Below are 24344 nucleotides of genomic sequence, written 5' to 3' on the forward strand. Positions count from 1 at the left end.
AACTATTAACGGCATTTAAAGGGACCCTATTCTGCTTTTTATTGGTTTCCCTTCTCTGTAGTGAGCTATGTCGGTATTTGGTGCATGTTAATGGTCTGCAAGGGCTAACATCCTGAGTAGTTTAGTAGTAGTTGGCTTAGTTTTAGGATGTTTGGCGTTTTTCAGCTTGGAAATTATACTGATTTAATACATGAACTCTCTTCATCTCCAGAAGTAGGTTCAAGTTTCAAGGTTATGGCAAGGAAAATCTTAGGTCCCGAGCTCCTCCAACAATGCAGCATATTATAAAATAAAGATAATAAATAAAAAAATAAAGATTATAAAATAAAGATAATTAAATAAAGATAATTAAATAAAGATAATTAAATAAAGATAATAAATTAAAAAATAAAGATTATAAAATAAAGATAATTAAATAAAAAAATAAAGATTATAAAATAAAGATAATAAATAAAAAAATAAAGATAATTAAATAAAGATAATTAAATAAAGATAATTAAATAAAGATAATTAAATAAAGATAATTAAATAAAGATAATAAATAAAGATAATTAAATAAAGATAATAAATAAAAATAATTCAATAATTAAGTAAAGATGATTCAATAATAAAATGAAGAGTAGTTTAGTTTAAATTAGAGTAAAATAGTGCCGGTATTTTGGTAATATATCTTTTAAATGCTTTCTGCGTTGTGTCTGCGCCCCTTCTTCTCAAGCTTGGATAGTTTATCTTGTCCCATTTACCATATCTCCGTTATGTCTCTTAACTGCACTTGCAATTTTTAACTGTCTCTGGATAAAAGGAGTTAAATCTCCCCCTGACATTACCCTCCCTGTTGTGGGGTCGGCTCAGTGAACAGGAGGGCTGAAGTGGAGCAGACCCCCGGCTGTGGTGATTAAAGGCCCCGACATAGAGCCGGCATCTCAGACACATTCGTCTCGCCTGCTCGCTCTCGGTTGTTTTTGGCAGAAACTCGCGAGCGGCTGTGCGTGCTGGGCTCAGTGCTTGCATATTTGCTCGGCTGTTGCCTGGTGAAGGGGCTGTAATGAGACGTTTAGCCAAAGTGTGTCCAAGATCCAGATAAGTCTGCTCCCCAAAAAAGGGAGCTGACTGATATTCAATGCTGCTTCTAGCAAATAGGACTGCAGAATTCATCGAAATTTACTCCCAATGTGCAAAATTGACTGTTTTGAAATGTCTTGTTTTATTACAGACTTAACAAACCACATTTGTTGCTTACAGATCCTCTTCAAAATCCCACCATGATCATTTTATCATGTTTTAATCCCGACATAATCGCAATTAAAACATCAGTCAAAATAATCGTAATGACTTCTTTTCTTTTTTGTTATCCCTGCAGCCCGAGATTTTGTAAACTTTGAAGTCATAAATAAGAACAACATGCACCGTACACACAGCATTGTATGTAAATATGATGGGATTCAGGGGATTTGCTAGAAGAATACAGCATGAGGCTCTAACGTCACTTCCTGTCTAAACTAAGCCCCGCCCACTTTCAGGTGTAAATCCTGCATTAAAATAATAGTGTCTTCACGTCTTAAAGCTGCTGAGTCGTATATTGCACCTCCAACAACACATAAATCCAGAGTTCCTTTACTTCCTCTCCAGAAAAAAGGAGAGTAAAAGAAAGGATCAGAAATCTCAGTCTCAGTGTCAGCCTGCTGCCTGCCACTCGTCCCCCCGCAGACCCACCGGACATCCATCCCCTATTTACTCTCCGTAAGCTGTCTCTGCCGTCTGACCAGACATCTGACCCCATCTCCATATCTCTGGACTCAGTAAACCCTTTCTGACCAACAGAGAGATTGTTCTCTAGCATCACTTTAACATTTTACAGGGAGAATCTGCATTTTGGTTTGAGGGGGCACGCCCAAAGTAAGAGGAGGCAGAGACCCCGATACCTGGTCTAGAATAAACCCTGGCATGCTTTACTTTTTCTCCCGGAGGAATCAGAAAGCTTTGTGTTTTCCTTCCAACGTGCAACAAATAATAATTGTTCAATTTCACTTCCTGTGGAGAATTCGTAGAGGGCCTGTGGGCGTGAACGTCTTCTGGTTGTGCTGTCAGCTGGTTTTCCTTCCTGTTCTGATACAAAGCGTGGATTGAAAATAATATTTTGCCCTCCTGGATGCAAAGTAGTTGCCTTTAGCTCTGACTTTGCTGCATTCACAGCGGAATAAGTTGGTTTGTGCTTCATGTGTCACAGGTTTGCTGCTTCTCTGCACCTTGTGGGTGGACTGGATGAATTCAGATAGACAAATACCTAAAAACTGTGTGTGGAAAGGTTCAAAATATATGCATCATATCTGGGAAGAAGAAAGGAAGATAAACAAGCGTCTTTCAGATTTGCTTGTAGATTATGTTTACAGTGGTGATGCTAAAAGGTTACCAGTTGGACAAAAGGTTATTTAAATTGGTTTCTTAAAAGCTGTATTGATGCAAAATGATGTATTAACATTGTATGATGTTATGGAGGACCCGATTCAGCAGATTTTCAAGTTGATATTTGTATTTTCTGTCTCTACTGTGACATGTTTCCATGCTTTAAGGTTCAGAAAGGGTCTTTATTTAACTGGGACTGTAATTCTGGAGGAGATGAGCTTTCCTTGGAACGTTATTGAGCGAGTTTGGGAACAGGATGTGGGTTTGCTGGTCTTGTCCGATGTGAGGTTAACTTACTTACTTTGATGAAACACTTAAGATAGTAACCTAACGTACACCACCTTAACCCAAAACCATAACCTTTCCCTAAACCCTCTGAAGGAAGGAGTGCTTGTTCTCTGGTGGAAGAAGTGGTATGTTTTACAAGTACTTCAAGAGCAAGAGTGCTTTTTCTTCTGCTGACAGAGGAGTTAAACGAGGAGGAAATGTTCTTTAAAAGATAACAGCAGCCTCACTGGATCTGAGGTCGAGGCTAAAAGCTTTAAGGCACAGGCAGGTCACGCTGAGCAGATCCTCTACCAGGTATACAGAAGAGAAAGGTATCTAGGTGAAATAAAAGAGTCCCCTGATACGTTTCATGACGGCATAACCTGAATGACAAATGTTGAGGACGAGATCCATGTGGAGGAAATCCGTACAACAAAAGCTCCACAGTCAGAGGGCTGATGGGCCGCTGACCTAATGCAATCTCCACAGCCGGAAAATATCAAATCCACCCTAACAGGATTCTAGCAGCTGATGCAATAACTTCCACACAAAACACTCTGTCATCACGATGTGTGTGCAGCGGAGGCAACGAATAAAGACGTCTGATCGCTCCTCTCAACACAACTGACACATAAAACATCATTTAACTCCAATGTGGATTTCAGGAAGCCACGTAAATAGCACTTTGACCTGTCTCTGTACCTCTGTTAGCGTCATTTACACACACGGACTGAGCAAATGCTTCTGTTAGTTGCATTATTATAGATTTAATGCCACCTTTAAATCTGTTCTTCACAGATTTGTAGCTTTTTTTTATTTGGAAATGCATGAATTTAGCCTCCTTCCACATCATGTTTAGACATTCGTCCCACTGACATCCCATAGTTTGCACTCCTAAAGTGGAAAGTTGTGAAACATGCCACCTATTTCACCTATATGCGTTGAAGACACCTTGGAAATGTTGTCTTAAAGAGGCCCTGTTGTGCTGTTTGTCCTGTAGTGTGTTTTATAGGTTTTGGTGCATGTCAATGGTCTGCAAAGGCTAAAATCCCTGGGTTTACTCTCCCACACTCTTCACCCAGTCGTCTTTTGGTTTCACCTGTGACCTGGAGGAAACTTCTGTTAGTTTGACCCCAAAAACAAACTGCAGACACCGACTTTATCACACTTTATTTGTTGTTGTTGTTGTTTGTAAATGCAAACAGTACAGGGGATTTAAAGCCATATTTTGCACCCTATGTCCCTGTGAATGCAGCCAAGAAACCATAGATATGTTGTCTTAAAGAGGCCCTAATGTGTTTTTTCTCCTGTAGGTTTTGGTGCATGTAAATGGGCTACAACGGCTAAAATCCCCTTCAGATGGAGTTTCCCTCCCACATACTCCACCCCACTTTTGGTTTCACCTGTGACCCAAACTTTGGACTCCTGGGGGAAACTCCTATGTTAGTTGACCCCAAAACTTCCTCACTACACAGACTTCATCACACTTTAGAGTTGTTGTTGTTGTTGTTGTTGTTGTTTATATGTAAATGCAAACAGGAGACAGGTTTTAAGGCCACTGACCCAGCTGCTGTTTTCCCCTCATATTAGAAACCCTTCATTTATTTACTGATGCATCATTTCTGTGTGATCAGTGGCATATTGTCCGACTCTGTTTATTTATAGCACTTTTCAGATGGGTGTTGCTGTGTTTCTGAGCCTCGATGACTCATCTCTGCTTTTGTTATTGCTCCACTACGCGAACCATTATTCCATAATTGTCACTTGTGTTCAACAGTGTGTACTCTCTCCGTACATAGTCTCGTTTAAGAGCTTTAAAAGCACATACTGCAGCTTCATCCATTCCTCCCGACAGTTACAGATCTTGCAGCTTTTACAAAACAAAAGGTGCATGAATATTCATGGAAAGGGGGGGAATTTAATCGATGCATTTGCACTTTTTCAACTTGCTTCGTGTGCACATAAAGAGGAGCATTTAGAGGCTTTTTTTAAGAGGATGAACACTTTGACTTCCTTCCTTCCTGCTTCCCAGAAATTCCTCTAAATAACTGCAGGCATTATTTCCCCGTGTGCTGCTGGAACTAAGCAGCTCAGCGTAGAGGATTGAAGAGAGCAATTATGTCTGCATCTTGGACTTTTGGGTAATAATTCTTTATCATAATAATGGACAGCACCCTCACAGCTAAGCCTCTTATTACAAGTGCTCATTTAAATGTATATGCTGCTGCCGGAGGTGCCGCTATAATGCGATGTAAAGCCTCTTGTTGCCGAACACGTCGTACCCTCTTCCTCCAGAGTGTCATCTTGTGCAGATCCGGTAATAAAGGAATTCTGATGCCATCCGAGTAAACGTCACCACCGGAAGCAGAGGATAAAGTGTTCCTCAGGGTGTCTGAATCCCCCCCGCTGCGGAGTGAGGGGAGGTGTGAGCTGTAATTAAGTCGAGGCGAAGACAGTGTCACGCTCTCCGAGGTGCGCTGCTCTCTTTCAGAAGGAGGCTCTACAGCTGTGGTGGCAGTGCCCTGTTATGACTGGAGCATATTGTTTAGTGTGTGTGTGGAAACAGCTGCTTTTAGGCTTGTTCTGTAACTTTTCGACAGTCAGAGCGACAACCTTCTGCTCAGAAGTGCGTTAAAGTTATAGCAACAGTATGCCATATGGTGCTCTCAACCCAAACCCTGCTGTATGTTGAATTGCATTACATCACACACAGCCTCTTAAGACTGATGTTTGAAGCATAATTGTGCGGCAAGAGAGCAGGGGGCTGCAATGTTGTGGTATTGTAGTATGTTTTCTTGGTTAATAATACTTTGATACTTTAAATAAACTGACCATTTTCAATCAAGAGGACTTTTATGTGCTGTATAGGTACTTTTAGGGGATCTGAAGACTTAAATCAATCATCTGTCAGACATATAGACCACAAACAATGTATGTAATAATGTATAATGCAAAACAAATAATACAATATATAAAAGACAAATGGATAAAATAAAATAATTTGCATTAAATGAGTTAAACATAAATAAGGAGACAAACGAGTGCATTAAAAGAAGAATATGAAAATCAAATCAAATCGTACATTTTTGTGATTCAAGAGCTGCGACACTAATCCATTTTGTCTATTTAAAACCCATGATAAAAGCACTGGTGCTGTCTGACTGACCCTGCAGGATGACACTGTTTGCACACACAGGGAGGTGAGCTGCAGTGTGTTGTCTAACAGAGAGCCTGTTGGGACGACGGGAGGCTGCAGTCAGGGCGCTGCCTCGGTGATGGAGGTCAGACCCTGCAGCTCCCAGCAACACCCAGGGGAGCATCTGCAGCGCGGAGCATCTTATCTCTTGGTATCCTCGGCACGTTCCCTTCTCTAGTGGACTTTTCTGTGTGTAATAAATAAGTGCAGGATTGAGTCCTTAAAACTGGAAGTGAGTGAGCACATTAGGGTTTCATCCTCCGATTCTACATTAAGCACTCCCTCGCCTTTAGCCTCCTTTAGCTTAGCGGTGGTGACGTGAAGTCATGTGACCGTGCTGTAGTTCCTTTATAGCCCAACATTAGCCTCCTTTAGCTTAGCGGTGGTGACGTGAAGTCATGTGACCGTGCTGTAGTTCCTTTATAGCCCAACATTAGCCTCCTTTAGCTTAGCGGTGGTGACGTGAAGTCATGTGACCGTGCTGTAGTTCCTTTATAGCCCAACATTAGCCTCCTTTAGCTTAGCGCTGGTGATGTGAAGTCATGTGACCGTGCTGTAGTTCCTTTATAGCCCAACATTAGCCTCCTTTAGCTTAGCGATGGTGACGTGAAGTCATGTGACCGTGCTGTAGTTCCTTTATAGCCCAACATTAGCCTCCTTTAGATTAGCGGTGGTGACGTGAAGTCATGTGACCGTGCTGTAGTTCCTTTATAGCCCAACATTAGCCTCCTTTAGCTTAGCGGTGGTGACGTGAAGTCATGTGACCGTGCTGTAGTTCCTTTATAGCCCAACATTAGCCTCCTTTAGCTTAGCGGTGGTGACTTGCTTGGTGGTTGGCTTTATGTCGAGGGAAAAGTGCAATACAAACTTCCAGCTTAGCCTGCAGAATTGCCTCATTCTTGCACCACTTTATATGTGAAAGTAAATCATAACAACGTTACGAAGAGTCCCTTTCTGGCCGCTGACCACCTGCTGTGAACACTGGGTCTGCTGTGCATAAAATATTCTGCACCAAACACAAATAATGCTGATAAATAACCATGGCGATCTGTGTACAGTCGAGTTCATCTTTTTCTCTTGCATGACTGAGTTCATTTAGCTCAGGGCGATTCTGAGCGTTCATTTTTACTGGTTGATTGTATGGAAATTGACATCAAAGCCGCTGGTTGTCGTGAAATCATGCATGTTGTGTAAATCTATGCATGACATTACCATAAATAACATCGGGCAGATAGATGTGGGCCTATCTCTTACGAGGCCTCTATATTTCTTAAGGATTGCTTGTGTTTGATTTTAAGCTGCACTTCTCTGGAAATCACCCTTCATTAATACGTCTCCTGTAATTGGCAAGGCAGAATTTAAAGCGTGGGGACGGCAATAACTTCCAATATGAATACATCAGCACTAAACAGAGATATAAAGCTTTCAACTAATGCATTTAGGTCAGTCCTGACATGAATATTCCTCTGTTGCCGGGGACAGGGAAGACTTGACAAAACCACTTATTAAAGTGGCTTTGTACACGAGGGGGAAAAGTGTCTCCTCCAGCACTCTTGATTAAATTTTCATTTGTAACATCCCTGTCATTTTCCACCCTCTTCCTCATCAGCCGTAATGCAGGTGCTGAAGGGGGAGTCTTTTTAATAAGTGTGATTTGAGCCTCATTCGGACAGATCTGTTTTTATTCGCCAACCTCTTTGCATGCTCTCTAACACTGGAGAAGATTGTGGGCGCCATTGATGAAAGAAGAGGGGGGGGTTGGTGGAAAGATAAAATGATCTAATGAAAAGCACCTGCTTTGTCCTCAGCTGGCTGTCTTTATCTCCATAAATAAACCACTGGCAGGGAGTTTCTACACCGACTAAAGGGGGAAGTGTATTTCCACCCCGGGAACCTTTCTTCCACACTATCTACTTTTCTCTCTGGCTTGCTGGGACACCATGCAGTCAGCGCCTTAATCTGAACTGGTTCACCTGTGCTGGGTAGACCTTTATGCTTTTCAAAACAGGAAGCTGGTTCAACTTGAAGCACATCAACGGCCTTTTCATAACGATTCTGTTTATATTATAGCAGATTCCTCTCTGGGATAATGGTGCAACTATCTAAAAAAGCTCTGCAGGTAGACAGTGGGTGGTTTGTGCAATGGGGCAAGAGAGTTATTTTCTCAAATATAGACATTAACTTAGAGGCATCACCATGAAACTTCACTAGTTCATTACTGACACGAAGACGTTTTCTGAAAGCTATGTTTAAACATGGCATTTTCTTAATATGTGCTATGTTGCATACCATTCCCAAACCTTAATCTGAACGTTAGATGAAAACCAGGTTCAAAGTAAGGGTTTTGTTTTGCTATAATCAAATATTTTAACTGGAGATCTCTTTGACTCATTCCAGAAATCAGATTATGCTGCGTTTCTCCTTGTTCTTAGGACTAATATGTGTATAAATGAGTGTGTAAATGGTGTGTGAACAAACCCTTGTGTGTAAAGCTTAAGGATATAGAGAGGAATACAACTGGTGAGTTTGGTGTGTGTAAGAGTTACTGAAGTGGAGATTTCTGTCCCAGAATAGGAGATCGTTTGGAGGAAATGGCCTAAAGAATTCACACGTACACACTACAGGTGGTTAGAGTAAAAAATTAACGAACATATATCACCCTGAAACTTCCCTAGCTGTTTACTTAGACAAAGGTAATTATTTGATGTATTGCAAGTTTTCTGTAAGGCTCTGTTCAAATATGCAAATGAGGCATACCCTAATCCAAAGGTGGATTCAGAAGGAAGCTCACAAATGCTCCAAATAACACCTGAATCTGAAAGTGTATTTTAGATGTTTTCCTCCACTGAGCCTATGAGAAGAAGCATAATAGTAAAGTCCAAACTCTTAAACCTGACCAGTGCATGAAAAACAATGGGTTTTCTCCTGCAGTGTCTCGCCTAAAGAAAACTATAAGATGTTAAAGAGCGTTACCGGCCTCTGAGAGTTGCCCGCCTTGGCTGGGATTCTCCAGAGTTGCAGTTTGGGGACCGTAGCCATCACGGGCCAGTAATGGAACAATTTCACACCACAGAACATGCCCTCCGGTGCCAACCGTGCCGAGTGTGCAGCCTCCAGAAATACGATTTTTTAGATAGATAGAAATATGGTCACCCTTCAACGCCTCGCGGGATCATGTTGGGAATATGGGACAAAAACAGGGCCATAGGAGGGAGGGGAACTGGAAGTAAAAACGTACATGCATGAGAATCGTGTACATCCAGATTCTTAATTGAGACGTATGGCCTTGTTGGTCTCAGGTTGGACATATATCCATTAGCAGGGCATTTATTCTCCACTTACTGTCTTGTAAAGGTCTCAGGAGCGCAGAGGTTGAGTCCATCAGTCATAACATGCCTTGATATCTCCAGTCAAATCCCCATATGATGATAAATGATGATGAATGAGTGCAGCCGAGGCTCCACCAACTACATTTTGATCGATCTGTCCTGGCGGTGTGTTTACTGGCGCCGGCGATCACAGGCTCAATGAGAGCTGACACTTCTGACATCTGGACATATTTATTTACTGACTTTTTTATGTACCAAATAGCGGTAAATAAAAAAGAAGTCACCCCTCAATCAGCTTGCACAGCATTAATACTTCAGTGATTGCTCATTGGTAAACCTCTCCTTACGCACGCTCATTACAACTCAGTCAATCACATGAATGCACCACTTCAAACTTTAAGATTATCGCTGATTTTTGTCAATTTTTTGAAGCCTGTGTTTCTCTGTCTGTCACAAGCAAGAATATAAATGAACAGATTAATAATCTTGCAGAAGAATAACTGTTAGGATCAAAAAGTAGGGTGAACATTTTTTAAGAAATGCATAAGAAAGATTTGATCAAAAAAAGAATAAATAAAACTTTATTAAAATTAATTGTATTATTATTATTTTATTATAACTTTTAATATTTGTTATTATAATAATAATAATAATAATTATTATTATTATTACTTTATTATTATTATTACTTTTATTATTATTATTATTATTATTATTATTATTATTACTTTTATTATTATTATTATTATTATTACTTTTATTATTATTTTATTATTATTACTTTTATTATTATTATTATTATTACTTTTATTATTATTATTACTTTTATTATTATTATTATTATTACTATAGTTATTATAATTATTATTATTATTACTTTTATTATTATTATTACTATTATTATTACTTTTATTATTATTATTATTATTATTATTATTATTATTATTATTATTATTATTATTACTTTAATTTGTATTATTTAATTTAATTACATTTTTATTTATCTGAGTTTTTCCACCAGTAAAAATCCTCAACTTTTGGAACTTTTGGAACTCTGCAACGACTGCAAGTGACCTTCATGACGAGTGTTCAACAAAAATATAGATTTATTTTAGTTGTTGTTTTTCTTGCCAACATCTCAGAAAGTTGCTGCCCTTCTTTTCCTGTAGACGGTGATCCGGACAGCCTTGAACACAAGAACACATCTTGTTTACAGAAGAAGAAAAACTGAAATATTTGCAACCAATAGGAACCAGAATTCAACTGACCTGTAATAAATGTCCTGCACAGGTTCTTAAAAATGGAGGTTCCTGCTTTTCTTTTTGCTATAATAATATGTTGAAGTGAATATCTTTTGGGTTTGGACCGTCTCATCCAGCTGTTTGAAGACTTTGAGGGACTTCTATTGACCGATTCCTCCCTTTTTATCGACCAAATAATGAGTCTAGAAAATAACGACGACGTGCTGAACGCAAGTCGAGGGAGAGATGAATAATAATAATCAGGAAGTAAATAAAATAATGACTTATTCATAAAATCTGGTTTACAAATGTCTCGACGCAGGAAGCACCCAGCAGGCCTGTCGGATCCACTCGGTGGGTTTTGTTGATGTAAACATCATCTCTTTGTTTGTTTACAAGCGAACCTCCACAGGGCAACATCCACGTGCTGCATAATTGAAGCACCCGGCCTTTGGAGTCTGGGTTTGAGTTCTCCTCGGTGTGATGATGTCACAGCGCCGGCTCTCGTTGGAGAGGATAAAGAACATCTATTTGTAGACGTCTGGATATTGGACTTCTGGTCTGCTGCATATCATGGACGCTTCAGACTACACGAGAGCTGTTTCTCTTCAGCACTGATACAACTTCTTCATCATCATCTTCCTCTTCCTCGTCTTCATCTTTTTTCTTCTCCTTCGTCTTATTCTTTTCCGTCTTCTTATTCACGTTCGTCTTCGTTTTCATCTTCCTCGTCTTTTTCTTCCCTTTTCTCCTTTCATCTTCGTTGTCGTAGTCTTCGTCTCCACCTTTCTCATCTTCCTCTTCATTTTCTTCGGCTCCGTCACCTTCTTTTCCGTCTTCGTCTTAATTTTTTTTTTCCCGTCATCGTCTCCGCCTTTCTCTTCTTCCTTTTCTTCGTCTTCTTCTTCATGTTTGTTTTCGTCTTCTTCTTCTTCATCCTCCTCTTCATCTTTTTCTTCGTCTTTCTTCTTTTTCTTCTTCCTCTGTCGTCTTCTTTTCGGTCTTTGTCTTCATCTTTTTTTTCTTCTTCATCCTCCTCTTCGTCTTTTTCTTCTTCGTCTCTGTCATCTTCTTTTCAGTCTTGATCTTTGTTTTCTTCGTTTTCTTCGTCTTCATCGTTGTTATGGAGGGGTTTCCAGATATCTCTTTGTATCACTCATGCATTTGAGAAAGTACTGATGAATGTTTTTATGAAACCAGTTAAGAAAATTCATAGTTTGGCTTTAAAAAAGTATCAGTGTTACATCATTTAAGTTAAAGATGTCAAATAAATCAGCATTGAGTCGCTAAAAGTACCAACACTCATGGACACAGTAATGTACACGTAACTGGATTATAAGTGCTGCAGTAAAATGTACATCATTAGAATTCTGCAGTGGAACCAACATTTGTATTCTTCCAGGAATCTTAATCCATATTGTAATAATAATTAGTTAAAAAACTACTGAAGTTAAAGTAGCATAATATGGATTTACTGAAGTACAATTACCTACAAACTGTAGTTGAGTTGAAGTCTTGAGTAAACACACCGCTGCTTGTCGCTAATCTTCCCTTTCCTAAAGTTGAAACTGCTGATAAACCTGGCCCGGTGCACTTCCTGTTCTCTGTGCATGAAGCTAAAGTCTGCAGGAAGCTCTTTAACGCACCGCCTTTAATCTGAACCCCTCCCGCTCTCTCTGTGGACTCGGGATGTTTCGCTGTTGTTTGCTTTGAGATAAAGTTCTGCCGCTGTGTGATTTGCATTTGAGCGTGTGCAGGCAATGCATCAGCGCTGACAAGTTTACTTAGGGATGTAGGGGGTGGGGGGGGGGGGGGGGGTGTGTGTGTGTGTTTGCAGCTGTACAGCTCATCAATAGTGATCCAGATGAGGAAAACTCACAACACCTCCTCCTCTTCTTCAGAGACCATTAATAACAACCGCTGCGTTCAGGAGCATAAGGAGTGGGGCGGCAGGTTTCCCCTCAGTTTGGGTATCATTTAAAGCCAGATTTATATTACATTTGAGTCCCAATACCAAGGGAGTGTTTAATTTATCGAGTGAAACAAAGAGATGCAATTTCAGATTTCTGTGGAAATTCCTCTCAGCTTCCATTTGGTAAATAAGTCATAACAACAACAGGTATTATGTCATACCATCTATACTCTTCAGGGTTTTACGCAGGGGCTTGCTTGTATGTCAGTTGTATTAAAATAAGCGTCAACCTTTTGTCTGAAATGGCCAAAGGGTAGTTAACCCCCGTTGACCTCCGTGTTAAAATACCCAGCTTTAAAGTAGAAAGGAACCGGTTTGCAGCCTTGCATCAAAAACAGTTATGCTCTTCAAAGCTAGTTCAACCCCTTCCTGACGTGTGTACGATGGATGCATTTCTATATAACTGATACCTTAAGTTGTGTAAAGGTTATTATTATGCATTATTCTATTGAAGAGACCGAGGGGTAGACCTAGGACCAGGCGGAGGGATTATATGTCTTCGCTGGCCTGGGAGCGCCTTGGAATCCCCCAGTCAGAGCTGGCTGATGTGGCCAGGGAAAGAGAAGTTTGGGGCTCTCTGCTGGAGCTGTTACCTCCCCGACCCTGACGGATAAGCTGGAGAAGATGGATGGGTGGATTATTGTATTGCATGTAACCATAAGTGGCTATTGGATGCATGCCTCAGCTCTGTGATTAAAAATGCCATTGGCTCTATTTCCTCTCAACATCGTTGGGACTGCAGCTCAGTTGTTTGGGATGTTGGAGTCACAGCCGGCAGGAGAAGTCTCCTTTTTTTCAGGACAAAGAAAAAAGCTAGCGTCGATTATGAGAGGGTGAAGTCAGAGGGTCACTTCCGAATCGAGGTTTCGGTTGCTTTTGGAGTTCATGATGTCCAAATGAGCAGCGAAAGACAATCTGTGAGACTGGCAGCCGTCCATGAAGCCGGGATGTATATCCGTGAGACTGAACCTCCTCTACGCCCTGTAAGAGTGACTGAGTCTTTGCTGAATCTGTATATAGATGATTTAATCCACACCTCGTCCTCTTCCATCACTTGTTTTATTCCGTATATCTTCAGAGTAGGATCCTCTGGTTGTGTCTGTGTTTTATTGTTTCCCTGTCCTCATGTTGGAGGGCTCTTCACTCAGTGTGTGTCTCCTCTCTAATTTATTTCTCCCTCTCCAGGATAAATGCCATGTAAGAGCCTTTTGTTTCCCTCCCTCTCCATCAGAACGGATATATATGATGTGGGCTTTTAGTCAGAGCCGTGGTTTTTGTCTGGCGGCTAGACGCTGGTACCCAGGCTCACCACAAACACTACACCGCCTCCCAGATTTATCTCCCCCTAGGGCCTCTTTAGCTCCCTCGGAAAGTCTTTAGACTCCTGGCTTTCTATATCTACAGCGATTAGTTCAACGGCAAACAAATAATCAGCAATTTCGAAAAAAGCCCTTTATTTTCCTCATACTGTCTGTGCTTCAGCACCTCTTTTCACCCTCTGTCTGAAACCAGAGCCCAGTCTGCTCTGATTGGTTAGCTGGCCGGCTCTATTGTGATTGGTCAACCAGTTTAGAGATGTCCCGCCCCCTTAGCCTATCACATACAATGTGTTGGAGCGCTAACCAATAGAATCAGGATGTCACTATGTTCGGGGAGTACACAAAGGAGTCCAGTGGATGCTAGCAACCAAAAACACATTCAGAACACCATTGACATCCAGATGAGGGAGCCCAGATGTGCTAACATGCTAACCCATTTCCCGGTGTTTTGAGTCATTACTGCTATCGCTTGATTTTCCATAGACAGTGAGCTTTACGTAATACACACTTTTCCATCGATGGGAACAGACTTTTCAAACTGCCTTTCAATAACTTGTGCCTCGAGAAGAACAAACAGAGTTGGAAATGGAAAGTTGCGACCACAAACACTTCACCTCTCCCATTAATCTCCCCCAGGGCCGCCTCCTCTGTTTCCTCACAGCCACTTTGTGCAGCAGTTACAGCCCCCCCTCACACACACACACACACACACCTCATGACTGATCTTACCCAAACGCTGCTAATGGGACTCAATTAAGTGGAAAGTATTTAGACTGCTGGCTGCTCTGGAAATGCATCTCTTTAAACGCTCGGCGCTCACAGATTACCAAACAGTTCACCACCTACACTTCTTCTCAAATGTTTGTTTAATTTACGCAGACAAAGGATGTCCTGATACACCGTCATTTACTGTAACGGGGATATTTTGGATAGTATGTTTTGTTGGGTTATGGCCACAGACTCCCAAAATAAGACAAAACCTTTACAATAAACAAATGTATGGATTCATTTCACAGATACTGATACATAATTATTCCTCTAAATGTTGTATAGAGAATATTGCTAATGGAAAAGAAATATATAAATACAATTTATTTATTTACATTTATTTATTGTAGTAATTTATTTTATTTGTATTATTCATTTTATTATTATATTTATTTAAAATAACACCAAACCCGATTTTCCCCCCAGGATGCTTTAAGTATTCTACATGTTTTGTATTTATTCCTTATTTTTATGAACCTCTGGAGCTTTAAGGCACATTGTAATATTCCATTTGGAGGATCATGTCATGTGGGGCTGTCTGCTGAGGAACACAACTCAGAACAAAGAGCAGAAGTAGAAACAGGAGCACAGAACACAGATAACACTTTCAGTACCAGCATGGAGCTCGGGACTGCTTCGGCTCCTACCTTTGCAGAGAGTGTTCTTCTTCATCCCTTCCTCGTTGCTCTCCTGAGGAACTGCCAGCTGAGGCTATCCTCGTCTTCAGGTGTTCCTGCAGCTCTGCATGGAGGCACCTGTCGCCTCTTGACAAGCAATTAGCATTCCTTAAGCTTCTTATCCTCACAGCTGATTACTATTTTAATATTGGGTGCAAATTTGATCCATCTCAGTCCCTGTTGCATAATGAAGTCATTCCCAGTGTGTGATATTGACAGATTCATTATCATCTCATTCATTTATTTTAAGTCAAAACAACCTCAGCCAAACTCAGGATAGCAATAACACACAGATAGTTGGAAATGAACGAATTACTACATTTCTGTATAATTTTGAGCTTCTTTTTCCTGAGGTTTTCCTTTTAATGCTACTTCATATTGTACTTCTATACCATTTCATTTTGGGTTGTCTCTCAGTTCCTACTCCACCTTTTCTCAGCTGTTATTTAATATATCTGCTTTTCAAATGAGCCATTAAACACAATTAGTACTTTATTTTTTGAAACCTAAAGCATACTTTGATGCCAATACAGTACTATGTTTACAATTGCTGTTTGCGAAGGGGATTTCTCGACATAGTTTGACCACGAGATGGATCAATTTGCACCAAATATTAAAACAGTAATCAGCTGTGAGGACAAGAAGCTTAAGGAATGCTAATTGCTTGTCAAGAGGCGACGGTGCCTCCATGCAGAGCTGCAGGAACACCTGAAGACGAGGATAGCCTCAGCTGGCGGTTCCTCAGGAGAGCAAAGAGGAAGGGATGAAGAACAACACTCTCTGCAAAGGTAGGAGCCGAAGCAGTCCCGAGCTCCATGCTGGTACTGAAAGTGTTATCTGTGTTCTGTGCTCCTGTTTCTACTTCTGCTCTTTGTTCTGAGTTGTGTTCCTCAGCAGACAGCCACACATGACATGATCCTCCAAATGGAATATTACAATGTGCCTTAAAGCTCCAGAGGTTCATAAAAATAAGGAATAAATACAAAACATGTAGAATACTTAAAGCATCCTGGGGGGAAAATCGGGTTTGGTGTTATTTTAAATAAATATAATAATAAAATGAATAATACAAATAAAATAAATTACAATAAATAAATTAAATGTAAATAAATAAATTGTTCCACTTTAAGGCATTTCATAGTTGTTAAACCTTAATTAGAAAAACCATAAACTGTATAATATATTTCTTTTACATGATATTCAAACAAATAGATTTGATCTATAAAAGCACAGTTTATACATATTCAAACTCAAGCATTGTTTAAATGACTTTTGCTTGCCTGAATCTTTTTATTTTAGGCTTGTTTATACTTCTATATTCCTACATTTTAGAAGGAAATATTGTATTTTACTGCAAATAATAGTCATTTAGAATATGATAGACAGAAGAAGGACTCCTTTAGACACAGTACGTACTTTTACTTTTGACACTTAAAGTATATTTTGATGTCAGTCCTTCTCTACTTTACTCTACTTGGTTTTGAAAGCATGATTTTACTTGCAACAGAGTATTGAGGTTATTTGCTTCTTGTACTCCTGTAAAAAATAGCTTTCCCCCCCCCACTGCGCACACATCAGTGAAACTTCAGCAGCACGCTCGTGACTTTTCTAATTACACAGCCTCCCCCCCCCCGCTCGTTTGGTTAGTGAGAGGAACGACGGGGCTGAGCCTTAATGCGGGTAATCAGTGGGACGTGTCTGATGGTGACATTTCCTCCTGGAGCTGGGGGCGGGGGGGGGGGGGGGGCGGCTCTCAGTGAAAAGGCAGAGCTCCACCGTGGGGCCTGCACCGTGGGGCCTGCACCCTGGGGCCCTCTCATCCTCAGATAACCGGGCACTCAGTCCTCACACAGGAGGCAATTAAAACACTGTGATCTGCTCACACACCGGGAAACACTCGCTGGGCTGCAGGCAGAGGGATGTGCGGACGTGCGTTGTACTTTTTATTTATTAAGGAAGGGACAATGCACATTAATTAACACGAGCTCTTGAGTCCATCATGTCCCCTGGCATTACATGAAAACCAATATACAACACATAAGCATATAAAAAACCCACATATGCACAATTAAATGCACTTTAACACAGAGCAGACACAAAAGCACACACCTAAACACACATACGTGCTATTTGTCTGTGCCAATTAGCACGATAACGATTCACCCCTCCCCCAGTTTACAGTATGACAGCAGGTTTCGTTGTCAACTCTCTGTGTCGGTGATACTTCTGTCAGCAGCAGGAAGGGGAGAATAATCCGAGTTTTTTGCTACTTACATCTGTATACATTATGAAAGGAAACAGATGGAGCTTCTAAACAGAAAGCCGCAGCATTAGGGGAAACAAACCGGATGTAATGAGTAAAGGCTGGCAGGGAGTCAGAGGAGACGTATTCACTCTTACTACATCAGCTAGGGCTCCACTGTCTTAGATTCTGGATATTCAGGGTTGTCTTTGCTTAGTTTGCTTGGTAAATCCTGCATTACAGTAAAATGGTGCAGTGGTTCTGGATGTATAGCTGTTCTTTTATTTGCCTTTAGTCCAGCCAGACTTGATATACTGATTAAAAGAAGGGATTTATATCTTGAAACATGTTAAAAACGGTCTGAATAATGTTGATTTAAGTCACTCATGCTGTTTAAAATAAGGCCAGTAAGGCTAGATGTTAAACAATTGTTCACTATAAAACATTTAATTGTCCAATGAATAGATATGCTAGAAACAGAGCTAAAAGAAAGTGTCAAATAAAGCAAAAACCAGGAGAAATTTCAGCCTTTTCCAAGATATTTATGTGTAAGTGTGCGTTCATATTTGACTGCATAGTGACATAAGCATGACTGAGCTTTGTCTGATTGATTATAGTCCAGTTTAGACTCTTCATCTTGTATTGTACGTTGTAATTTCTGGATAATTCTTGCTAATCTGTATCTTGATACGCTCGCTAGCACTCTTGAAAGTCACATGCTAAACCATTAGCATGAATAATCCTCTGGTCAAAGCAGCAATCAGTGATTTAATTGCTTACACCTGAGCTAATTGGACATTAAGAGGAACTTGATCAGCCGATTGGTTTGTTGGAAATTCAAAAAGGAATTCCCAAAGTCAACCACTGAAAGAAATAGCCGCCTGTTCAAAGCATCCATATTTACAGGAAAGGCATGAGCACCAGTAGCGCCTCCTGAATCCAGACCACTCAGCCCCTGAAGTGCACCTGTGTTTCTGACCAATTAGAGGAGAGGCCAGCATTTGGTCCCCGGTCCTGACGAGCAGCTGGCTTTAAAAGCTGAACTCTGTGTGATAATGGCGGTATAGTGCATGCAGCCATTAGAGGCCGGTACCGGGTCGGGTCACCTTCACGTCCTCTCTATCGGCTGAAGAACCCCCACCCCTCCAGTCCCCCCCCCCCCCCCCGTCTCCTCCATTATTTCTGGCTTTTTTGGTGACCTGTGTCATTTTTCTCTCCGCGGGGCTAATTGCTCTGGATGGCGGCGGATGGCGCTGACCGCCTGCTGGAAACCATTAGCCGTAATTTAGCTTCACACTTTCTCCAGGAAATTCTGAAGGGACACATTCACAGCGAGCCTGTGGTGGTTTAACTGGGCAGCCGGTCCTCTGGTTTTACTTTGATGATGCATGTCTTAAACAGAAATCTCCTGGTAGCAAATTGAGGTAACTAATTGTGTTTGTTGCAGTACCATTGTCTTCATTGTGTGACAGTAGATAATGTTGTTGTTGTTGTTGTTGATAATGAGGTTGGTGAGGATGAGTGACGACTGACATTGACGGCTTTGTTGTTTGCAGAGACTAAGTTTGATGCGTTCCTTCCCCAGATTTCTGCTGGAAGCAAACCCCCTTCACTGATAGCTTAAAGTGTCCTTTAGATTGCAGTAGTTCCCAACGCTGGAGGAGGTGTTGTTGTTGTTGTTCTTGGATTAATGAGGATGGTGGCGATATTGATTGTGAGTGACGACTGTTGGGGGTCTTTCCCGATTCTGGGTAACCGTGTCAATGTTGTTTACATACTTACCTGCGTCTTACTTAATCCATGCATGGAATATCATAGGATTTTATAAATCCCAACGCCATGCCAACTATGAGGAATACCAAGGATTTCTTTCTCTGAGATCTGTAAAATGGAATAAGATGAGTCGGTATGTTGAGGAAGAGGCTGGAGACACACTGGAGCTTCTGAGAGCGACGTGTTTTACTTGCTAGAGAAACCAGAACATATTAGTTTGTAGTCACAGATATTACACGACCCTTTCTCAGTGTTACAAGCTGTTGTCATCTCTCTCTGTGAAATGAAGCCAGGCCACATCTTCCTCTCCACCATGACATTAACTTGTTGCAAGATGTTCTGCAGCGTTGATGCAGAATTGGAAGTGAGTGTTTGCAACTCAAGCATGTTGGCACCCATGGAACACACTTGGTACTTTTTTATTGAGGGTTTTTTGTATCATCGTCCTCCCTTTGTGTTGCGTAAAACCAATTGCCCATCGTCCTCGTAGAAAAGTTGAAAGCTTTCTTTTTCATTCTGTTTCTTGTCTTCTAACCCCTGTGGTTCCTCTCCTCCCGCAGCCGGCTGCACGTTCGACGAGGACTTGGACCCCGGTCTTTGTGAGTACCGTCAGGGTCAGGACGACGACTTTGACTGGCAGCTGATCCGGACCTCCAACTGGCCCCACCCCACCCCCGACCTGCTGCGAGGTAGGACTTCAACTGGCAGGAATACACCACCGTGTTGCACATCCAGTCAATGCATCTCTTGAGTTGTGATTCCAACATATTTTACTCCCATTATTAGAGGTTTTGTTTTGCCTATTTTAATAATATCTGGATCATATTTGTATTTCATGATGGTCCCAGGCCTACTTCCCATCATGCTTTGTGTCAGAGTCTAAACCCCACCAGAGACTGCTCTTCTTTGTAGCTTGAAGAAAACCTATATTGGTGCAGTGTGTGTTTATTGCATGTTAGGATAAGTCAGGGGAATATACTGTATATTTAGTAAAGAAACAAACAAACAGAAGCAGAGCAGCTCCACGTCTAGAAATAGGGTTGTAAACAATGCTGCTTTTGTAGAGGAGCGCAGAAAGAAGCCCGGCAGTCTTCCATAAAGAGGCCTGCTGCTGCTTTTATGTGCCGTGTTTTCAGACGCTTCATTACTGCGTCTCTGCGAGTGTTCAGAATAAAATAATGACACATTTAATGAAAACAAATGTGCCGCGCTGCTCGTGCAGAAGTCTGTCGAATACCGACGGCGAGTCCAAACATCAAGTCTCAAATCATCTGAGAGTTATCGCGGCGGAAGGAATGTTTGAAGGCAGGTGGGTCCAAAGCAAAGGAGCTACAGCACGGCTAATCACTGCCACTGTGGAGGAAGTGACTTTCCAAAGCTGGGCGATTGTGAGTGAACCTCAGCGGGGGATTCTTAACGATGTGAGCGGTCCTCGGGAAAGACGGTGGCTCTTTCTATGGGAAACGTCGCCTAACACTGGCCACTTCACAGACAGGAAAGGTCGTTTTTCAGGGCTCAAAAGTGATCTTCACGATAGAGCTGTGTCTCCTAGAGCAAACTTTATGGATACTTTGCAAGAGAAACCAGAACACATTAGTTTGCAAGTGTTAAGAAGGCGATTGACCCGGTTCAGATACAGAACACTGGTCACTTTACAGACATACATTTAAGGGCATTTTCCAGTATTGATTGTAAACTTTCTGGACACTTTAAGAAAGACTGGAGCCAGGAGCTGGTTTTAAGATACAGATATTAGATAACCTACATCAGTACCTGTTGTTGACTCCTTAGACATTGTGTCTCTGAAAGATAACACAGCTTTGCCATCTGCAGCTTGTGTTGTCACCATGTTCTGGAAATGAAGCAATGGTTCCCAGTTACACAAAGGTCCTACAGACGACAGATCCATCTTTTAGAGTAGATGCTGTTTACATCACACAGATCTCTTATATGGAAGGTTATTTTCCTGAATTAAAAAGGTCATTTTCATGGTAGGGTTGTGTCCCATAGAGCTGCTGATTGTAACCTTTATGGGTCCTTTTAAAGAAAGAGACTGGAGGCGGGAGCTTCTGAGAACGAAAGGTTTTAATTGCAAGGAAAAGCAGAGCATAGAGTCGTCACAGATATTCTGTAATTTCCTGTTACTGACTTCTTAGACGTTGTGTCTCATAAAGAAAACAGAGGTAACAGCGTTATTGTTGTGCTATCTGCAGCTTGTGTTGTTTCAAGGTTACAAGGTTTCAAGGTTCACCATGTTCTTGAACTTTCCTGGAAATGAAGCAATTGTTCCCAGTTACACAATAGTCCTACAGTCGATAGATCCATCCTCTATGCATTATTATATTCCTATATAAAACACTGGTCCCCTCACAGACAGATATCTTACCATTAAGGTTATGGTAGTGTTGTCTCCCCTTCAGCTAATGATTGTAAACTTTCTGGACACCTTAAGAAAGACTGGAGACAGGAGCCTGTTATAAGATACAGATATTAGATAACCTACGTCGCTATTCACTTCTTAGACGTTGTGTCTCAGAAAGAAAACGCAGCTTTGTTGTTGTGCTTTCTGCAGTTTGTGTCACCATGTTCTTGAACTTTCCTGCAATTGTTCCCAGTTACACAATGGTCCTACAGATCCATATTTTAGAGTGGACCCTGTTCAGATATAAAACACTGGTCACTTTACAGACAGATATCTTGTATATTTTAATTTAAAGGAAAACCAGAGTCTAAAGTCGTCACAGATATTCTATAATTAGCTGTTATTCACTCCTTAGACGTTGTGTCTTCTAGTTCTCAGAAAGAAAACAGAGGTAACACAGCTTTATTGTTGTGCTACCTGCAGCTTGCGTTGTCTCCATGTTTTCCTGGAACTAAAGAACGGTTCTTAATTACACTGTCTGTATGCTGCAGTGAAGTTCAGAGAGGCTACCTCATACAGACAAAGATAGATCCATCCCTTTAGACACCGCTCTGACTGAGAAGCTTGATGGATATTGTCTCGATTAGCTTCTTGACTCACTTTTTTTTCATAACCGGTAACTTTGAATGCTGCTAAGAAACCAAAAACCATTTTGTTTTGACCTGAAAGAAAAAGTCACGCTGAGTTTGGGTGCTTCATTCATCGGGAAGCCTTGGTCTTCATCGCCTTGTGTATTTGTGAATTCAAAAAATGAAGAGGGTTTCAGGGATTTTTGTGGCTAAATGTACAATAGCGTTGCCAGTGATTATGGAGTGCTTCAGTAGAAACATGATATCTGATCAGTCTTCAGTCAAACTGGCTTCAAATGATGGAATTACTAAGGATTGAACCCTTTCTGTTTATTAAATTCAGCTGCATTTCTTCATCTTAGCTTTAACAATTCAACCCTCTGCGTTAAAGTTCATTTTTACTTCAACTGTATTAAATACAGACCATGAACGACCAGATCAAGGTCACTCTCAGTTCATTTCAAACTCGATTAAAGACCACAGCTAAAGACATCTCATTGTTTAACATCTCTTGCTTCATTACCCAGTTTTCTGTCATATTTTGAGAAAAAAGCAGCAAATCTTCATATTTCAGAGGCTGAGTGTTCTTCAGAAAGGATTGAAACATTGATCCAACCAACCAGTTTCTGAATCAGTTTCTACTAAAACTGAAACCACCCTTCCTCTCATACCTGTCGTGTGTGTACGGGAGAATAACACACACCTTGGTTCCCCTGGCAGAGCTGCAGAAACAGCCGCCTGTCACTCCCGCTTCCTGGTGTGTGTGAACATGCTTTATTTCCTCTCTTGAATGTTAATGGTTGTTGAAATGGAATCGCAGCCTGCGTGCTCGCCGGGTTTCCTGCGTGATTTATGCCGAACAATCTCATTACCTCGGACCCCCGTCTCAATCATCAACGTTCTGACAGCTTGTTCTCCCGCAGCCCCTCGCTGCTTTTTCTATTTAAGCTCTCCTCGCCTCCACGCAGGAGGCCGGCCTTCAATCTGTGCTGACATTTTACATATATGTTTATTTAAAGCGTTTTTGGAAAACACATCCGAGGAGGAAGGAGTGTGAATGCTTCTATAGGCTCAGGGTGCTCCATAATCCTTTTCCTTGTTCCGCTCGTTCACTCACATCCCCCCCAGAGGCATGCTGGGTACATTCAGGAAGTTTATAGTGTGTGTCTTTGTAGTTATTCAGTGTCTTTTGGCAATAGTTCTGCTTGTCTATGTAATCATTTTTTGTTAATTAAGGGTCTCTTTGTAGTTGTTTGTATTGCTTTTGCTTATTCAGTACCTTGTTGCATCTTTTTGAATTTGTTTTGAGATCATTTTGTATTTCTTTGTAGACGTTTTGTATCATTTTCATAATCTTGGCCCTTTTTTGTTTTGATTATTAAATCTTTGTGACGATTCTATTATTCTGTTGTGTCTATGCAGTTATAAAGTACCTTTTTGCTGTTTTTTTGGGTCATTTTCAGCCTTTTCTAAGCATTTGTTTGACATTTTATGTGTATGTTTATCTAAATCGTTTTTGGAAAATACATCCGCAGAGAAGAGGAAGAGGAAGATGGAGTGTGAGTGCTTGTACAGGCTCAGGGTTTTTCTTCATTATCCATTCGCAGTTGCTTGTTCCGCTGTTTCACTCACACCCCCCCCCAGAGGCATGCTGGGTATGTTCTGGAACTCCCTGAGATGGCTGTAGTGAAGCACGGGTCATTGCTGATTACACTTCCTGGTGTTCCTCAGGGAGCGCCATGAAGCCCGCCTTTCATCTTCTTTTCATCCATTAGAGAAGGCCAATTTCAGACCGGGTGACGCTCGGATGACTCGATGTTCCTCTCGGATGCGACGGGGGATAAAAGATGATGTCTTAATATTTATGGGATGTGTGGGATCTCTCCATCAGAGGACGCTGATGTGAGAACACTTATCGGGGTCATACATTTACCATAGTGTCCATTGGGGGGGATTATGAGACGATGGTCCCTGAGCACGAACACGCAAAGACCCTGCATCTGCATGACATGGGGGCTGATTTCTTGCCTTGTTTTGTGGCATTTAGTTCCTAGATTTTGTCTTTTGTTAATTAAGGGTCTCTTTTGTGGCGATTTTGTCCCTTTGCAGTTTTTGAGCACCTTGTTGCAGTTGCTTAGAATCCCTTTGTAGTTATTCTCTGGTATT

The 24344-nt window shown here is 41.1% G+C and overlaps 1 protein-coding gene across 1 annotated transcript in view; it reads left to right on the forward strand.

The window, feature by feature from the left end:
* ptprua (protein tyrosine phosphatase receptor type Ua) overlaps window positions 1–24344 on the forward strand; it is a 187213-nt gene that overhangs the window by 36286 nt on the left and 126583 nt on the right. Inside the window, 1 exon segment of the mRNA XM_063899996.1 lies at window positions 19748–19876. Coding sequence (XP_063756066.1) covers window positions 19748–19876 — 129 coding nt within the window.

This window comes from Eleginops maclovinus, chromosome 13, assembly GCF_036324505.1.
Source record: "Eleginops maclovinus isolate JMC-PN-2008 ecotype Puerto Natales chromosome 13, JC_Emac_rtc_rv5, whole genome shotgun sequence".
In the NCBI taxonomy this organism is placed as follows: Eukaryota; Metazoa; Chordata; class Actinopteri; order Perciformes; family Eleginopidae; genus Eleginops; species Eleginops maclovinus.